The sequence below is a fragment of the Leptomonas pyrrhocoris genome (assembly GCF_001293395.1).
Source record: "Leptomonas pyrrhocoris isolate H10 chromosome Unknown, whole genome shotgun sequence".
NCBI lineage: Eukaryota > Euglenozoa > Kinetoplastea > Trypanosomatida > Trypanosomatidae > Leptomonas > Leptomonas pyrrhocoris.
In genome coordinates this window covers 322602-336258 of record NW_015438365.1, presented here as the reverse complement: position 1 = coordinate 336258, position 13657 = coordinate 322602, and the positions used below count along the sequence as shown (strand labels likewise).

Genomic DNA, 13657 nt, shown 5'->3' with positions numbered 1-13657 from the left:
CGGAGCTGCGACGTTTGCCATGAAACTACGAAAAGGCATCACTCGATTCGTATTCGTAAAGGAGGAGAGAATAAAAAAGAGAACGAGGCGGTGGGGCCGCTCAAGGAAGCTCAGCAATTAGCTCCTCGTCCTTGAGGCGCGGCACAGACAACGGTGCCTGTGCCGGTGTGTCCTTCCTCGTAGGCGTCGGACTGAGATGGTACGCAGCCGCCTCCGTCCCTCCACCATCAGCAGACCATTCCTCTTCCGGTGTCGATGCTGACTTTGCCGCGTCTTCCGTCAGCTCATTGTTCAGTTGTGCCCTCCAGCTCGTATTGGCGTCGCGCAGTTGCTGCGTCATCGCCTCATCGCGCTGGATGTGTGGCATGTAGTTAGGAATCACCGCCAGCTGCTCTCGTGTAAAGGGTCGGGGTAGAAGACCACCAATGGACACCACGCGCTTGTAGTTCTCGTAGTTCGTCGACTCTAAGAAAGTCGCCGCGCTGCCGCCCTGCAGATGAGTACGTGCGATGCGCTGCTTCATCAGCGTCGTTGTGGGCGCTGGGATCATCAGCGAACCTCCACCGCCTCCTCCTCCATTCCGGCCTCCGCCACCGTAGTAACCATCGTCTCCGAAAAACTCATCGTCGTACGAGCTGCGGGTGGGCCGGTGCGAGTCGGCGCTGCGACTCTGCATCTTGAGCAACGACGGATCGGCTCGCACAAACTGCAGCTGCTGCTCGCGGACAACACGCTGCAACGAGCCGAGAATGCACTCGACGTGGAACATGAAAAGCACGGTTGCCGTTTCGTACATGACGTGCTGCACGAGGGCGCGCAGCGTGTACATGTCTTTTGTGAAGGGAAACGTCAGCGGCTCCGTGTCGACGTCGAGCTGCGTGGACCACAGGTAAAACTGCAGCTCGCCAAAGAGGGTCTCGACGACGTCGCTTTTGAACTTGCTCACCACGCGGGAGCTGAGTGTGAGGTCCTGCAGCTCCAGGTAGTCGTAGCCGCGGGCGAGACCTTCGTTGCCGTCAATGACGAACTGGAAATTGGCCAGCCGCCCACGACTGCCGCCCTCGACGATAGGAAACACAATGTTCTGGACGTTGTTCAAGATGTACTTCACCACCCCATCACCGATAAATTCAAGCCGCTCAAACTCAAAGCCGCGCATGGCCTCGTTGGACTCGTTGCTCCGCACCGAAAAGACATCCCTCAAAACCTCGCGGTCCTTCAGGTACAGCAGAAGATACTTCAATTTCTGCTTGCGTACTTGATTATTCGGGTGGCTCAGCGCAGGAATTCTGCCAAACGCAGTGCTGTGGTACAGCCGTTGGTTCCAGCGGTGTACCTGTTCCTCTGGGGTACCGCAGAACGGCCTCACCAGCTCCAACAAAATGCCTTCTCGACCGGCGTGCGGGATGCCGCAGGAGTGCGCGTGCCACACGATGAAGGTTTCGTTGCACAGCTTACACCGCTTCGTATCAAACTCGGAAAACATGTCGAGAAACCGCGATGTCGGAACGTCCACGCTGACCGAAACGCCGCTGAGTTGCTTGCCCGCCGAACCGTAGACGGCAATGTCCTTGCGGAAAACGGAAGGGGTGCTGTGGGGATCGGTAGCGCTACTGGCCTGGATGCTGTTGCGAAGTATCTGCTCTTCCTCGGCAGGACCGGAACTGCGACGACGCGAGCGGCGTCCACCGCGCGAGCTGAAGCCGCCTTGACGCCGCAGAAATTCATCGCGCGTCGCAAAGTTGAAGTACTGTGGAGTTGCTGTCCCTTTCGCATCTTTCCGGTTGCTGCTGCTGCTGCTGCTGCTCTCCGCGCTGCCAATGCTGCGCATCGCAATGCTCATACTGGTGGTGGAAAGGAGCAGCGTGCGCCTCGAACGCATAACGTTGTAGTGCGAGGAAAGCTCTGTACGTGCTGCAGTTAGCCGCGGTCGACGCAGAGAAGGCATCGCGCCAAACACCCCAGAGCAACGCATTGCTCTACTATAATCTCTGTATGGGGTTTCACCTTAACGATGCTTTTCTTTTCCCTTTAACGCCCTGAAACCGCAATGTTTGGTTGCACCTATTGAGCATACAAGACCGACTTGTTGTTAGTGCTGCAAGCTCACCCCACCACAACCAGACTGAGGGTACTGTCACGGAACCCAGAACAGGGTGCTCTTGCTTGCTTTCTTTCTTTTACCGCCGCTTTTTGTGTTGTGATACAATTGACGCAATTATTTTGTGTGTGTTTTGCTTATTTCATTGTTGAACAGCAAGAAAAAGTAGACACAGTGCAGAAGTAACACACCTAAACGTGCCACGCCGAATTGCCCTCCGCAGAGGCTTCGCGGAACAGAAAGATACTAAAACCACGCGAGGCACAACAAGCGATCGTGAAGGTCTTCACTCATCCGTCCAAGATACAGAGCAGCGGAATGAGTAGCAGTGACGGAATTATATTTGCCGAGCAAAATGCTTGGACGCCCGGTGTTTGGCCTTTTTTCCCTTTCTGGTTCTTCCCCCCCCCCCCTTCCCATCTGTGTATGTGTGTGTGTGTGTGTAAGTTGGTCTTTGTGTTTTAGCTCACCAGCTTCACATGTAGTGGCAAAATTATATATACGCGTAATATACATCTATGCCCAGGCAACCGAGCAGGAAACACCATAAATATGGACCGTAGCGAGTGACGTAAAGAGCGTAGAAAAGAGTCTCAAAAGAGAAGAAGAAACGTCCTCCTTTCCGCACGCTGCTTATCACTTCTTCTTCTTTGAAGCGGACCTGGAGGCGCTGCGACTGGCACCACTGCCCTGCCTCTCGTTCACCTTCGTTTCAATGACAGCAAGCTTTTCCTCTATCGCATCCAACCGATCCGCCGAATGCTTTGACACCGAATCGCGAATCGCTTCCAGCTGCTCGCGAATGCCAGGGTTGAACTCAGGCCCGTTTAGTGTACCGGCGAGCCGTTGGGCGGTCGATACGGCTTCTGAGGTGGACACCTCTCCCTCCATCTCCGCCTCCTCCCGTGTGCGTGCGGCTTCCTGCATTTTCTCCTTCCACGCCTCTTCAGTCATCGCGGCGGTCAGCGGCGGCAGGTGCGCCGGCGCAGCTTCAGAAATGTCGTTCACCATCACCGTGCGCAGCGTGGCCACCTCCTGCGGCACGAAGCAGAACACGTACATCTTGTAGTGGCGGTAGTAGGTACTCATCAGGTAGGTGTCGATGTCTCGCACCTCCCGCACGTTGAACACCATCGTGGAGTACGGTGGACGATGCACGCTGTGTTGCACAATCAGCTGCCGGAGGAGGTCGTACGACTCGGCGCGTGTGTAGCGGCCACACATGCTCGTTTCATGTACATGGTGGACGATGCCGAAGAGGGTACTCACTTTGAACGGTGCGAGCTGAGATGCTTTGCTAAACAGGATCACATGGCCGTAGAGGTCTAAAAGGACGCCGATCTGCGCCGCAGTGCGCTCGCGGGAGTGCAGGAGCTCGCCACTGCATTCGTCCTCTACACGCTTCAGTGTCACGCGTAGTTCTTCCAAATTGTTTGCCTCTAAGCACGCATTTGTTTGGGGTCTATTTAAGACCCTCCACGTGAGACACTGTGCCATTTTGTATATATTATTATTCTTGGATGTGTGTGTGTGTGTACGTGTCGTCCCTGTTCATACGTCACGTCTTCACACCCTGACTTCGCTGCCGCTGTTCCTCTCAAATAAGAACAACCGCACAAATCAATAAACCTCGAGGAGCTCCGCGAGAGAAAGAAGATGAGTTGAAAATAGATTTTGACAAAGGAGGCGGAAGGCGTCGGGGACACGAAGGGATGCGCGGCGCGTGGGAAAAAAGCAAAAGGAAAACCGTGAAGGACTCTGTCGCGTGTCGAAGGAGAGCCAAAGCGTGACACGACAACGTAAAGATGTTAGTGTGGCTAGCACCCAAGGTGGAGTCACGCTGAAGTGAAACGCGGCCGCGCCCGACGTCCTTCCCTCCTTCACTCAACTCGTTTAGCGTATGGCTCAACGCAGATAGTGCTTAGTGTCCTTTTCCTTTTCCGTTCCTTTGAAGATGTGTGAGGTTCAAATAAATAAATAAAAAGGGAGGCCTTGTACACTTTTGCAACGTAACCGTGCCCAACCAACCAACCAACCAGACTCAACAACGTCTCTTACTTGTTTGCCACCCTCTTCGCGAATCGCCTCAACGCGGATGTCCTTCTCGCAGAAGGCCAGCGCCCGTCCCTGTCATTTTGCGGTGTTCATCGTTTCGCTGCTTCATCCAGACCAATAAAAAAAAAGCAGGGGTGTTATCGATGGATTCGGTCAGCGGCACCCGCGTCGATGTCATCCCAGTACTCGTTGGATTGCGCTACAGCGTCGTTGTCGGTGGAATTCTCGTCATCTCCCTGTCTCGCCTCCCCCTCTTCGGAAATTTGGTCTGCAGAGCTGCCCTTCGTCGACATCATCTTTTTGGTCATGGCTCGGAAAAACAGAAGACGTGCGCGTGCCGACAGCTCCCGCAGCTCCACGCGGCTCCGCTTCTCCGCTGCGTTGGGGTAGGCAACGCTGGCATCGGACGTCGCGGCAGCGGCCGCGCTCGCCATTTCAAGGACCGTGTCCAGCCCACTACCGGCACCCGTACGCGCCACCCTGTTTTTCTCTGCTGCATCGGAGCGCGACGCAACGGAGGAGTCGTGCGGGGGTTGCGAAATGCTGTTCAACGCGAGTTTGAGAGCATCGTAGTAGAGCGGCGCCGTCGCGCTGTCGCCGCCGATTGCGGTGGCCTGGAGCGCCATCACCAACATCGACACATAAGGCACCATCTCCTGCGGCGTCAGCACCACAGACGGAAAACAGGGGTTCCCATCCGCAGCATCGACGGTGGTGTGGTAAGCGGCAGCTGTCGACGAGGTCATCAACGCATGTACACGTTGCAGAGCTGGTTGCTGCGTCAGGGCTGTGTTCACGTGCTGGAGAGCCAGTGACCAACGCCGGGCCCGCAGCAGCAGTCGAACCACCTGCGCACTGCACGCGGCATCCCACTCATGCCCTTGCAGCGTTTCAAGGCGCATCGCCGTGTTGCTCAGATTCTGCGGCGAACGGCTCAAGAGAACGAGGGCGGCGTGGGCGACCACTAACGGATAATGCAGCTGCGTTTGCTCGTGTTCGTCTATCGTGCCGTACACCTTAAAAAGGGCCTCCAGCGCCTGCTGCCAATCACTGTGCTGCGCCGCCACCTGGCAGAGCAGCGCGTCGTCGCGATCGAGCTCATTGTAGGCAGTGACACAGCGCTCCAGCGCGGTGCTGTCGCCCAGCGCAGAGAGCGCCAGAATGTTCTGGCGTCGAAACAGCGCAGACCGCTTCTCCGCTAGAGAATACTTCGCCCCCCACGTGCGCCGCCACTGCCGTCCAAGATCGCTGCGGTTCACCGTGCGACTGAAGTCAATTAACGGCAACAGCAGCTGCGCCAGGACCGCACGCTCTTGGGACTCTGCACCTGTGAGCTTCTTCCCGTGATTGTTGTTCTCGGGAGAGGCAAGATCACTGCGAAGATGCTCCGATGGCGCGGCCGATGTGCCGGCAGTGTGATCGACAGCGCTCCAGAACACGTCGATCGCGCTCAACCACAACGACGGAGGCCCCACGCTGACAGCGGCAGCCGCTGCTCTTGCAGTGGCATTTCCTCGGCGCCAGTTTCGACGCAGCACGGACGACCCGCCACCGCCCCGCATCCCGGCAGCTAAGACCGCCGATTTGCTTTCCGCCATATCGCTGGTCATTTTCGCGAGCACCGTCGCGAAGAACTTCACGTCACACGTCCCTCTGGCGAGGGCCACGTCTGTCGTTACCAACTGGCACAATTGCAGGCTGGCCTTCCAGCTGGTGGAGGCCTCGGCGAGTTCCTGAAGTGACGCACGAACGCCGTCGGTTGTCGCCTTCCGCTGCACTGCGTGGTAGACCGCGTCACGCATCGTCAGGGCGAGCACAAAGTCACTGTCCGTCACTCGGGCACGCGGCACTAGGCCAGCATCCAAGCTGCGTACTCGCTGCGGAGGTGCACTCGTCGTGCTGCTTCGACGGAGCACCACTCTGCGAAAACGGCGAGACGCACCGAGCAGCGCATCCAGCCGAGTCGCTTCGTGACTTGTCAGATGATGCCGCACGCGCCTTCCGAGTGAGCTGGACTTGTGGAAGCAAAGTTGAACCCCCTGCAGAACGCGCGGCGACGCAGTGGATGTCAGCACCCTCCACACCGGGCTGCACACGTTACGATTGCTGTGCCCTCTTCGATTTTCCTGCGTTGTGGCCAAGTCCGCCGTTTTGATGGTCAGTCGAGCCAACTCGGCCAGTAGCTGCAGATCGCGTTCTGGCATCGCGCCAAAAATGACCTTTTCGTTCCGGGGCTGAACGTCCAACGCACGCACCACAACGTGCAGTGTTCGCGCGGTTGCCGTGACCAATTCGGTGACACGCGCCTCCGCCGCCCATTGCCACGGCGCTGCCATGATGTGCGTCGATTGCACGCCATCCATGGCTCGCCGAGCGAACTCCACGAGAAGATGCAACATGTCACGATTTGCCAGCTGACTGCCGAAGCGCCCGCGCTGAGATGCCGAGGTGCAAAGCAGCTGCACCACGTCCAGAAGCGTCACAGCCAGCACCGTGGAAACAAAAGGTCGCTCTGGTGCCGCCACGGCAGTAGCAGCCGTTACCGCAGAAGACGCCACTGTACTGTTACCATTTCCATATCCGCCGTAGAGTTCGCGGTACACCGCGTGCAGCCCCTTAGCTCCGTAGAAACTGCGCTCCAGAAACTGCGACACGTCAGCCGTGACAGACGCACGATCGTGCACCGCAGCGGTGCTGAAGCGCAGCCACACCGTCTCCTTCAGCGCCGCACAGCACAACACGAAGGCGTCAACCTGCGCATCCGACAGCAGTGAAGGTGACAACGAAAAAGGAGAAGTTGTTGACGGTGTGAGCGTTGATGTGGCCGTGCTGTCTCTGTCGAAACGTGCCTGCTGCGCTTCGTCACCCTCCTCCCCGGCGTTCAGCCGGTAGGCCCCACTCTGAATGGACTTCGCCAATGCCTGCGCCGCACGTCGCGCCAGCATCGTTTTGTGCACGGCGTGGCGAAACGCAGCAATCGCCTGGTCGGCTTTCGCCTGCACTTCTGCTACCATGACGGAGAGTTCTGCGTTGAGGAGCTGCGTCGCCGTTGTCACCGCAGGGGATGACGCTGCCGCTACGTTTGGACAGGGTGCGGGCAGGTAGCGTGCCACCACCTCCGACATCGTAATGTACTGCTCCGGCCGCGCCGCCTTCACACCGCAGAGGTGACTCAGCCACAGTGCGTGGATGGCCGACACGGCAGCGGCGGTGTCGGCGGCACCGTCGGTGGGTCGCTGCGCCAGTCGGGGCAGCAGGTGGTGATGCATCCACTCCTCTACCGGCGCCTGCGTCCTCCACGGCTGCGCGGTCGCGGCGAGGGCGGTGAAGAGCGTCGCGCCGGCAACAAACTCCTCCCTACTCATCGTGACGTCTCGCGAGGGTTGGCTGTCTTTTGCGGAGGACGGCACCTTCAGGCGCAGAAGGGCCAGAGCGCCTTCCCAGGTGTGGGCCTCACGCATCATGCGCTGAAGGGAGACAGCAACATCCCCCGAAAGCACAAGCGGGTTCGAGAAGTGGGGAGAGGAAGAGGGCAGGGACGTCAACGGAGTCCACAGCGGGGTCACAAATGCTTTTCGCACCACGCACAGAGCCTCACGCCAATACATCCGCTCCACCGCGCTTGAAGTGCTGTCGGGCAAAGAGAGCGCTGCGCGTCGTTTCATTGTCAGAGAAAGTCGCGGTCGTACTGGTGACGTCGTGGAATCGCGCTGCATGGCTCCCAAGGTGAGCAGGCGCAGGTGGTCGACAATCGCGGCAACTTCCATCACGTGCTTCGCCCTTGCGGACTGCACGGCGGCTTCGCGGTTGGACGATGTGTCCACAGGCCAGGCACCGTCATCCATTTCCAAGGCGTCTGCTGAAATGCGGCTGGCTCTTTCGTTCCCGGCTGCAGTTGAGGGAATCGGTAGTCCCTCCTGCGCGTCCAGACCGTCCAATGTACCCATAGAAGCCTCATACAGGATCCACCGCTTAATCCACTCTGGTTGTTGATGAAAAGCAACGCGATGTGCAATCGCGTTCGGCAGGTTTGCCTCCTGCGCCTCAACACCGTGTGAGCTAGAAGCAACTTTTCCCTCTACGGTGATTGCTTTCGCATTCGTGCCGAGTTCCACCTTACCGGCAGACGTTGAGCCACCGGACTTCGCGGACAAGGCCTCCTTCGTTTTCTCCCTCACAGTTTTCGGCGGTGTGGTGCGCTGCGCAGCTTCTTTAAACTCCTGCCGTCGCTTCGCCCACAGCAACCGGTCTTTCTCCAACGCGGCGCCCTCCTTCGCCCTCTGCAGCTGCTCCGCCTCTGTTGTCGCCGCATGTTCGTACGGCAGGCTGGAAATGAGCAGTAGCAGATCACTCTGTTGCAACTGCACACCGAGGCCCATCAGTCGATAGTAGAACTCCACCGCTGCGGCGACGGCGCGGTTGTGCAGGAGAGAGTGAAAGAAGTAGCGCACCTGCAGTACGACGGACTCCGACAACTCGGAGGCGTAGACGCAGCTGCGATGCAGCGAGGTCCACATAGCCAGGAGATCGGCGGCGTCGTCTTCGTGCGTTTCGAGAAAAGCCAGCAGCGGGTCTTTGTCCTGACTAGAGGAAGGTTTTACGTTTGTCGTACTGCTAGAAGTAGCGTTGCTGCTCGTGCCTCTCACCGAGTCGGCTGTTGTGAACGACTGGAATTCCGTGCAAGCGTCCTCAGACGCGCCAACATCAACCCGATTCTCCACTATTGGGTCAGCGGCAGAAGCCCGCGACGGCCCTACCAGGCCGACAAACTCCGCTTGCTGACGAAACGTGCGGAACCTTTCCGCAGCAACGTCAGCGCAAGTGACTTTCCCCGCTGCGGATGAAGCCATCAACAACGGCGTCGGTCGACGGTTTGCGAGCGGATAGCTGTCGGGTTGGTAGCGCCACAGTGCACCCCACTTCTGTTCGCGCTGGCGCATCTGGCGGCGCGAGAGGCGCGGAGAAAACAGCGGATTCTTTGGAAGCGCAACGGAAGACGAGGGCGAGCTCGATGTCGCCCGGCTACCTCCAACGACTGCCGCTGTCGCGCTCAGTCGTCGCACATCGTGGAAGGAAGAAGTCAAAGACGGGTCATGAGAAAAAGGAGGGAGTCTGCGCAGACTCAAGTGACGCATGAAAAGCAGAAAGGAGAATATATATATTAAACCAGATTACTTCTCGTGTGTGCAGCGGCGGAGATTATTCATGAAACAAACATAGAAAAATTAGTGTGATTGGGAAAAAGATCACTCGCTCTTCGACGCAAACACAATTATCCATGTCACCTCCCTAAAGGAGAGAAAAAAGTGGGCAAAGGTAGCAAAAGCGGACAACCTTTTGTTTTGTGCGCCTATGTGTGTGTGTGTGTGTGTGTGAAACAGGAATCAAAACAGACAGGGCAGCTGTTACGTAACGTGTGTACAAAGGAAAAAGGCCGCCCTCACTACGCCAATGCTGAGAAGGCACAAATGCCAGAACGCAAACACTAAATTGACAGCGTGGAGCAACCCTCCGCCAGAGCCGCCGAAGAAGGAGCCCCAATGAAACGCCGGCTCGTCGACGCTTCTCCAGTTTGTGTGGGGAAAAGAGGCACGCAATACTACATCGACAAAGGAGGGGATAAGAGGGAGAGAGGGAGGGAAGGAGGGAGGGAGAAGAGGTGGAGGATAGTGGGAAATGGGGCAGGACTAAGACAGCAGAAAGCGAACAGCGCATTCCCGAGTTGCGTGCTTCATCCTGACATCAAAAAGGTCGAGTGGCACAACGTTGCCCGGTGATACGGCACCATGCTTGGGGAAAAAAACACCTGAGAAATGAAAGCCATGGTGATCCGTTGCCGGTGGAGTAGGTGCCGCTGCTGCCGGCGTGACGTACACCTCAACGTTCACCTCGGGGGAGAAATAGGGGAAAAAAAAAGGATAACGTTTACAAAAGATGCAAAACTTTTGCATTTTGTGTGCGATACCGCTGCTCTCCGAGAGAAGCCACTTCAGGGAGAAAATCAGAGAAAAACACAACCACAAAAATACGCGAAGTACACCCCTATGGACAGCATCCCACACAATAGCGCATGTCTGCCGCGTCACTTCATCTTCGCATGGCGGCGGCGGTACACCGAAGGATCAATAAGAAGAAACAAGCGCCGCACCAGCACGCCACACACATAGTTGAGGACCGTCAAACCAAGAAGTGCAACAACACACACCACACGTTGGCTGGGACGCATGACCTTCACGACGGCCATCGACCAGTCGGCCGCACTGCGAAGGTGCACTGCGAAAACGAGCGCCGGCAACAGCGGAGGCATCAGTGCTTCCAACAGGCACGCCAGGAGGAACAGCTTGCGAAAACGTCCAGTCCCCGTGGTCGCGGCTCCACGCGGAGAGCGGATGCCGGCGACGAGGCGGGCTTTGGACGCCTGCACTCGACGCAGGCACCACTCCTTCACCTCCTCTGCTATCCAGAGAAACGCTGCGGTGATGAGCACGCACACGCAAAACGGTCGCAGCACGTGCGTCGTCCACTCCTCCTCCAGCAGCCCGGTGAAGGGGGCGGTGGTGCTGAGGATGGGCACGGCCTCTATCACACCCTGTACATCGTCTCCGAAGCGTTGCTTGGCGAGCAGCTCGAGGGCGAAGAGAACGGCCTCCGCGTTGGGAAGCTGGTGGCGCCGCAGCACGCCGGTGTACACGCCGAGGTGCCGATCCAGCGCCTGCTTTGCTTTTTGTAAACTGGACCGCTGCCGGTGCAGCTGCTTCAGCTCCGCCCGCTTTGCCTCGGTCGCCTCGTCGTTGGCGCTGATGGCGTCGCGTGTGGCGACGAGGTTGGAGGCGACCAACCGACTCGCTGCCTCTGCTAGCGGGGCCACTAGAGAAACGACTTGGGTGCAACAAGCACGGCTGCTTTCAACGAGGTCCGCCATCTCGCTGAGTTGCGCGTCGACCTCTGCCGTCGTGGACACCGCTGCGTCTCGGCGGAGACGCCACAACTCGCGCAGGTGCTCCACTTCCTTCTCAACGTGCGGGAGCACCTCTGCCTCGAGCAGAAAAGGAGTGTGCAGCAACGTCAACGAAGGGAAAGGGGAGTCAGCGGCGGTGTGGTCCCATTTTCTGACGTACGTGTGGGGAAAGTGTCGCTCGACAAGGCCCAAATAAGCCTGATCCGTTGGCGCGCTGCTGGCACCCGCCGCTTGTAGCCGGTCCCACAAGGAGGCAATGTCGCGCCTCACTTCCGACGACGCCTCCTCCAAGCCCTCTGCGGTGCTCGTATTGAAGCCGCCTTGCTTCTTGATGCGAGCTTGAAAGCGCTTCTGGACTTGGCGCTCCGTAAAGTAGTTGGCCAAGGCGGAGCTGTGGCGGTCGGTGCCACGGGTGTGGTCACCTGCCGGATTATCGTCGTCTGCCGCGTCTCGGGCGTTTGTGGCGTCCTGCTGCTGTTGCTGCTGACGGTAGGCCCGCAAGGAGCGCACCCGGCGCTTCCACTCCCGCCACTGCTGGGTCGCTTTGTTTTCCGCCTCAAAGAAGATCTCTTCGTCAGCGGTGCTGGTAAAGTCGAAGTGCCACTCGCCGGCACGTTGACGGTCGCGTGCGAAGACTTTGGCCTCGGGCAGAATACCGGTCACGATGCTGACCGAAGACTGGGAGATGGCATAGCGCGCCTCTGCCCTAAGGGCTATGTGATCCAAATAGCAGATGACCACGGCGAGTGCCAGAAGAGCCGCGCGCACCGCCGCAACCATTTTTGATTTTGCTTTGTGGTTCTCTTACTACTACTAAGAATAGATAATAGGATATGGACACGATTCAGTTGTTTCGCTCCGCGCATGTGCTTTCATCCGCCTAATTGGGGAAGAGACCAGGGCAGACGATGCAACTGAAGCGCTGTCTTGGCTTTGGCTGCCTCCTCCGCAACAGAAAACGACGCAACCAAAGCGGACTCCATGACGTGCGTGTGGTCCAGAGGTAAAAGAAAAAGGAGTCATGAGAAAAAGGCAGGCAGTACAAAGGAAGGGAACGGTACGAGTGCCGATTTGCGACAACGCCAACACCTTCGCAGGTTATGCAGGAAAGCTTGTTGTTGCACGAAGCGCAGTGAAGAAAAAGGAAAAAAGGAATTGTAAATGACGCCAATGGTTCGTCGACAACAGGCAATACGTGCCGGAATAGACAACAGGAAATGAGATGAACGCGTCGTATGACACTATCCAGCTCAGAAATCGTGTACCGCGCTATTTGTATTTCTTTCCTTCTCTCTTCAGAATCAAATGCATTAGAACTGCATAATTACAGTGGAAGTTAAGTTCTTTATTTATATGCAACGCCGGTGGATAAGCAGGAAGTATAATACAGTACTCAGCAAAACGGCAGTGATGAACGTCACATACACACGCTCAAAAAAGGAAGAGGAGAGGAGGCAAGGAACGAGAAACACAGAGAAAGGGACGGAGAATACGCTCGTCAAACTTAAAAACCTTTTAGTACCGGTTGCGAAGAGAGTTACCACGAAGAATAGAAAAGGAAAGTAGGAAAGCAAAGCTATTTTTTTTCCTTTTTGAGTTGTGCAATACAAGCGATGAGCAGAGGAGAGAATTACAACACAGAAGAGAGTATCACATCATATGTACAAGTTACTCAGAGAGTATAGTCACACATCCAGTTGCGCACATAGAGGATTCTTCGTCGGACGAGAAAAACAAAGGGAGGAAACCTTCCCCAACATCATTCGTCGCCCCAATATCTGCTCGTCACCAAGTTCAACGTGTGCGTTACAAAATCGGAAACAGACGACGTTTGAGCGGGAAAAAAAAAGAAAAAAATAAGATCCAAACGGGACAACATGAGGACGCACACACGCACACACTTTTGACTCGTCTTCAGTATGTGGGTGTACAGTTGACGAGGAAGACCGCGGCAAGTAGAGCACCGCAACGGACAGAGAAGTAACTTTTCGGGAACGAACACTTCAGGAAAGAAGAAGAGGCGATCACTCCTTCTGTCCCGATGGCGGAGCATCGACATGCCTCTCAGCAGAGGCGTAGACACTTCGAACAAATAAAGTAATAATGAAAAGAAGCGGAAATGGAGGGAAAAGGAAAACGACACGAATCAAAACCGTTAACAGTCCCAGCAGCATCGCAGAAAAGAATTCCCCCCATCTCCCCACACCCCCAACACACACGCACACATCATAGACACATTAGACAGCAGCCTTAGGGGGGGGGGGGGAACTACACAGGAAACTGATAAGGCTGAGTGGAAAGCTACGATCAGCGGTTTTTACGCCCCTACCCCGGTTTTTTCAAATATTTTTTGAGGGAAAAGAAAAAGAGGGGAAACCAAAAATATAGCGAAGGCTAAACTACCATTGAAATCACCAAAGTCAAAAACCTTCTGCGCCACAAGTGGCGTAATGAAAGAGAAGACGAGACGATGAAAAAATCGCTGTGGCACGTCCGTTCGCGCCGACAGAATGCACCCACAGCAAGTTGAGGTGGAAACTAAC

General features: G+C 56.6%; 5 protein-coding genes across 8 annotated transcripts; all 5 read right to left on the bottom strand.

The window, feature by feature from the left end:
• Positions 1-100: 100 nt before the first annotated feature.
• On the bottom strand, positions 101-2239 carry ABB37_05025 (putative mitochondrial RNA editing complex protein MP61; the record flags this gene model as incomplete). 2 transcript variants are annotated; one of them, XM_015802910.1, is made up of 1 exon in its annotated part: positions 101-2239. In XM_015802910.1, the coding sequence occupies exon 1, from the start codon at positions 1946-1948 to the stop codon at positions 101-103; it is 1848 nt and encodes a 615-aa protein (XP_015658426.1). In that variant the 5' UTR covers positions 1949-2239. The 2 variants fall into 2 exon arrangements, with proteins under 2 accessions (XP_015658426.1, XP_015658427.1); XM_015802911.1 differs by having other exon boundaries at positions 101-2191.
• Positions 2240-2737: 498 nt separating this feature from the next.
• ABB37_05024 (hypothetical protein) lies at positions 2738-3741 on the bottom strand (the record flags this gene model as incomplete). Of its 3 annotated transcripts, none has more annotated exons than XM_015802907.1 (1): positions 2738-3741. In XM_015802907.1, the coding sequence occupies exon 1, from the start codon at positions 3596-3598 to the stop codon at positions 2738-2740; it is 861 nt and encodes a 286-aa protein (XP_015658423.1). In that variant the 5' UTR covers positions 3599-3741. The 3 variants fall into 3 exon arrangements, with proteins under 3 accessions (XP_015658423.1, XP_015658424.1, XP_015658425.1); XM_015802908.1 differs by having other exon boundaries at positions 2738-3697; XM_015802909.1 differs by having other exon boundaries at positions 2738-3691.
• A 316-nt stretch (positions 3742-4057) lies between these two features.
• ABB37_05023 (hypothetical protein) lies at positions 4058-9757 on the bottom strand. The gene has a single exon (XM_015802906.1). It carries the CDS (start codon positions 9289-9291, stop codon positions 4294-4296), a length of 4998 nt encoding a protein of 1665 aa, XP_015658422.1. The 5' UTR covers positions 9292-9757; the 3' UTR covers positions 4058-4293.
• A 481-nt stretch (positions 9758-10238) lies between these two features.
• Positions 10239-12093, bottom strand: ABB37_05022 (putative mitochondrial hypothetical protein; the record flags this gene model as incomplete). The annotated part of the gene is made up of 1 exon (XM_015802905.1): positions 10239-12093. Exon 1 carries the CDS (start codon positions 11892-11894, stop codon positions 10239-10241), a length of 1656 nt encoding a protein of 551 aa, XP_015658421.1. The 5' UTR covers positions 11895-12093.
• Positions 12094-12873: 780 nt separating this feature from the next.
• On the bottom strand, positions 12874-13173 carry ABB37_05021 (hypothetical protein; the record flags this gene model as incomplete). The annotated part of the gene is made up of 1 exon (XM_015802904.1): positions 12874-13173. One exon carries the CDS (start codon positions 13171-13173, stop codon positions 12874-12876), a length of 300 nt encoding a protein of 99 aa, XP_015658420.1.
• Between the last annotated feature and the right edge of the window lie 484 nt (positions 13174-13657).

Excerpts from the sequence above, each read along its gene's own strand:
- ABB37_05023 (XM_015802906.1), bottom strand. The coding sequence starts at position 9,291 with ATGCGTCACTTGAGTCTGCGCAGACTCCCTCCTTTTTCTCATGACCCG.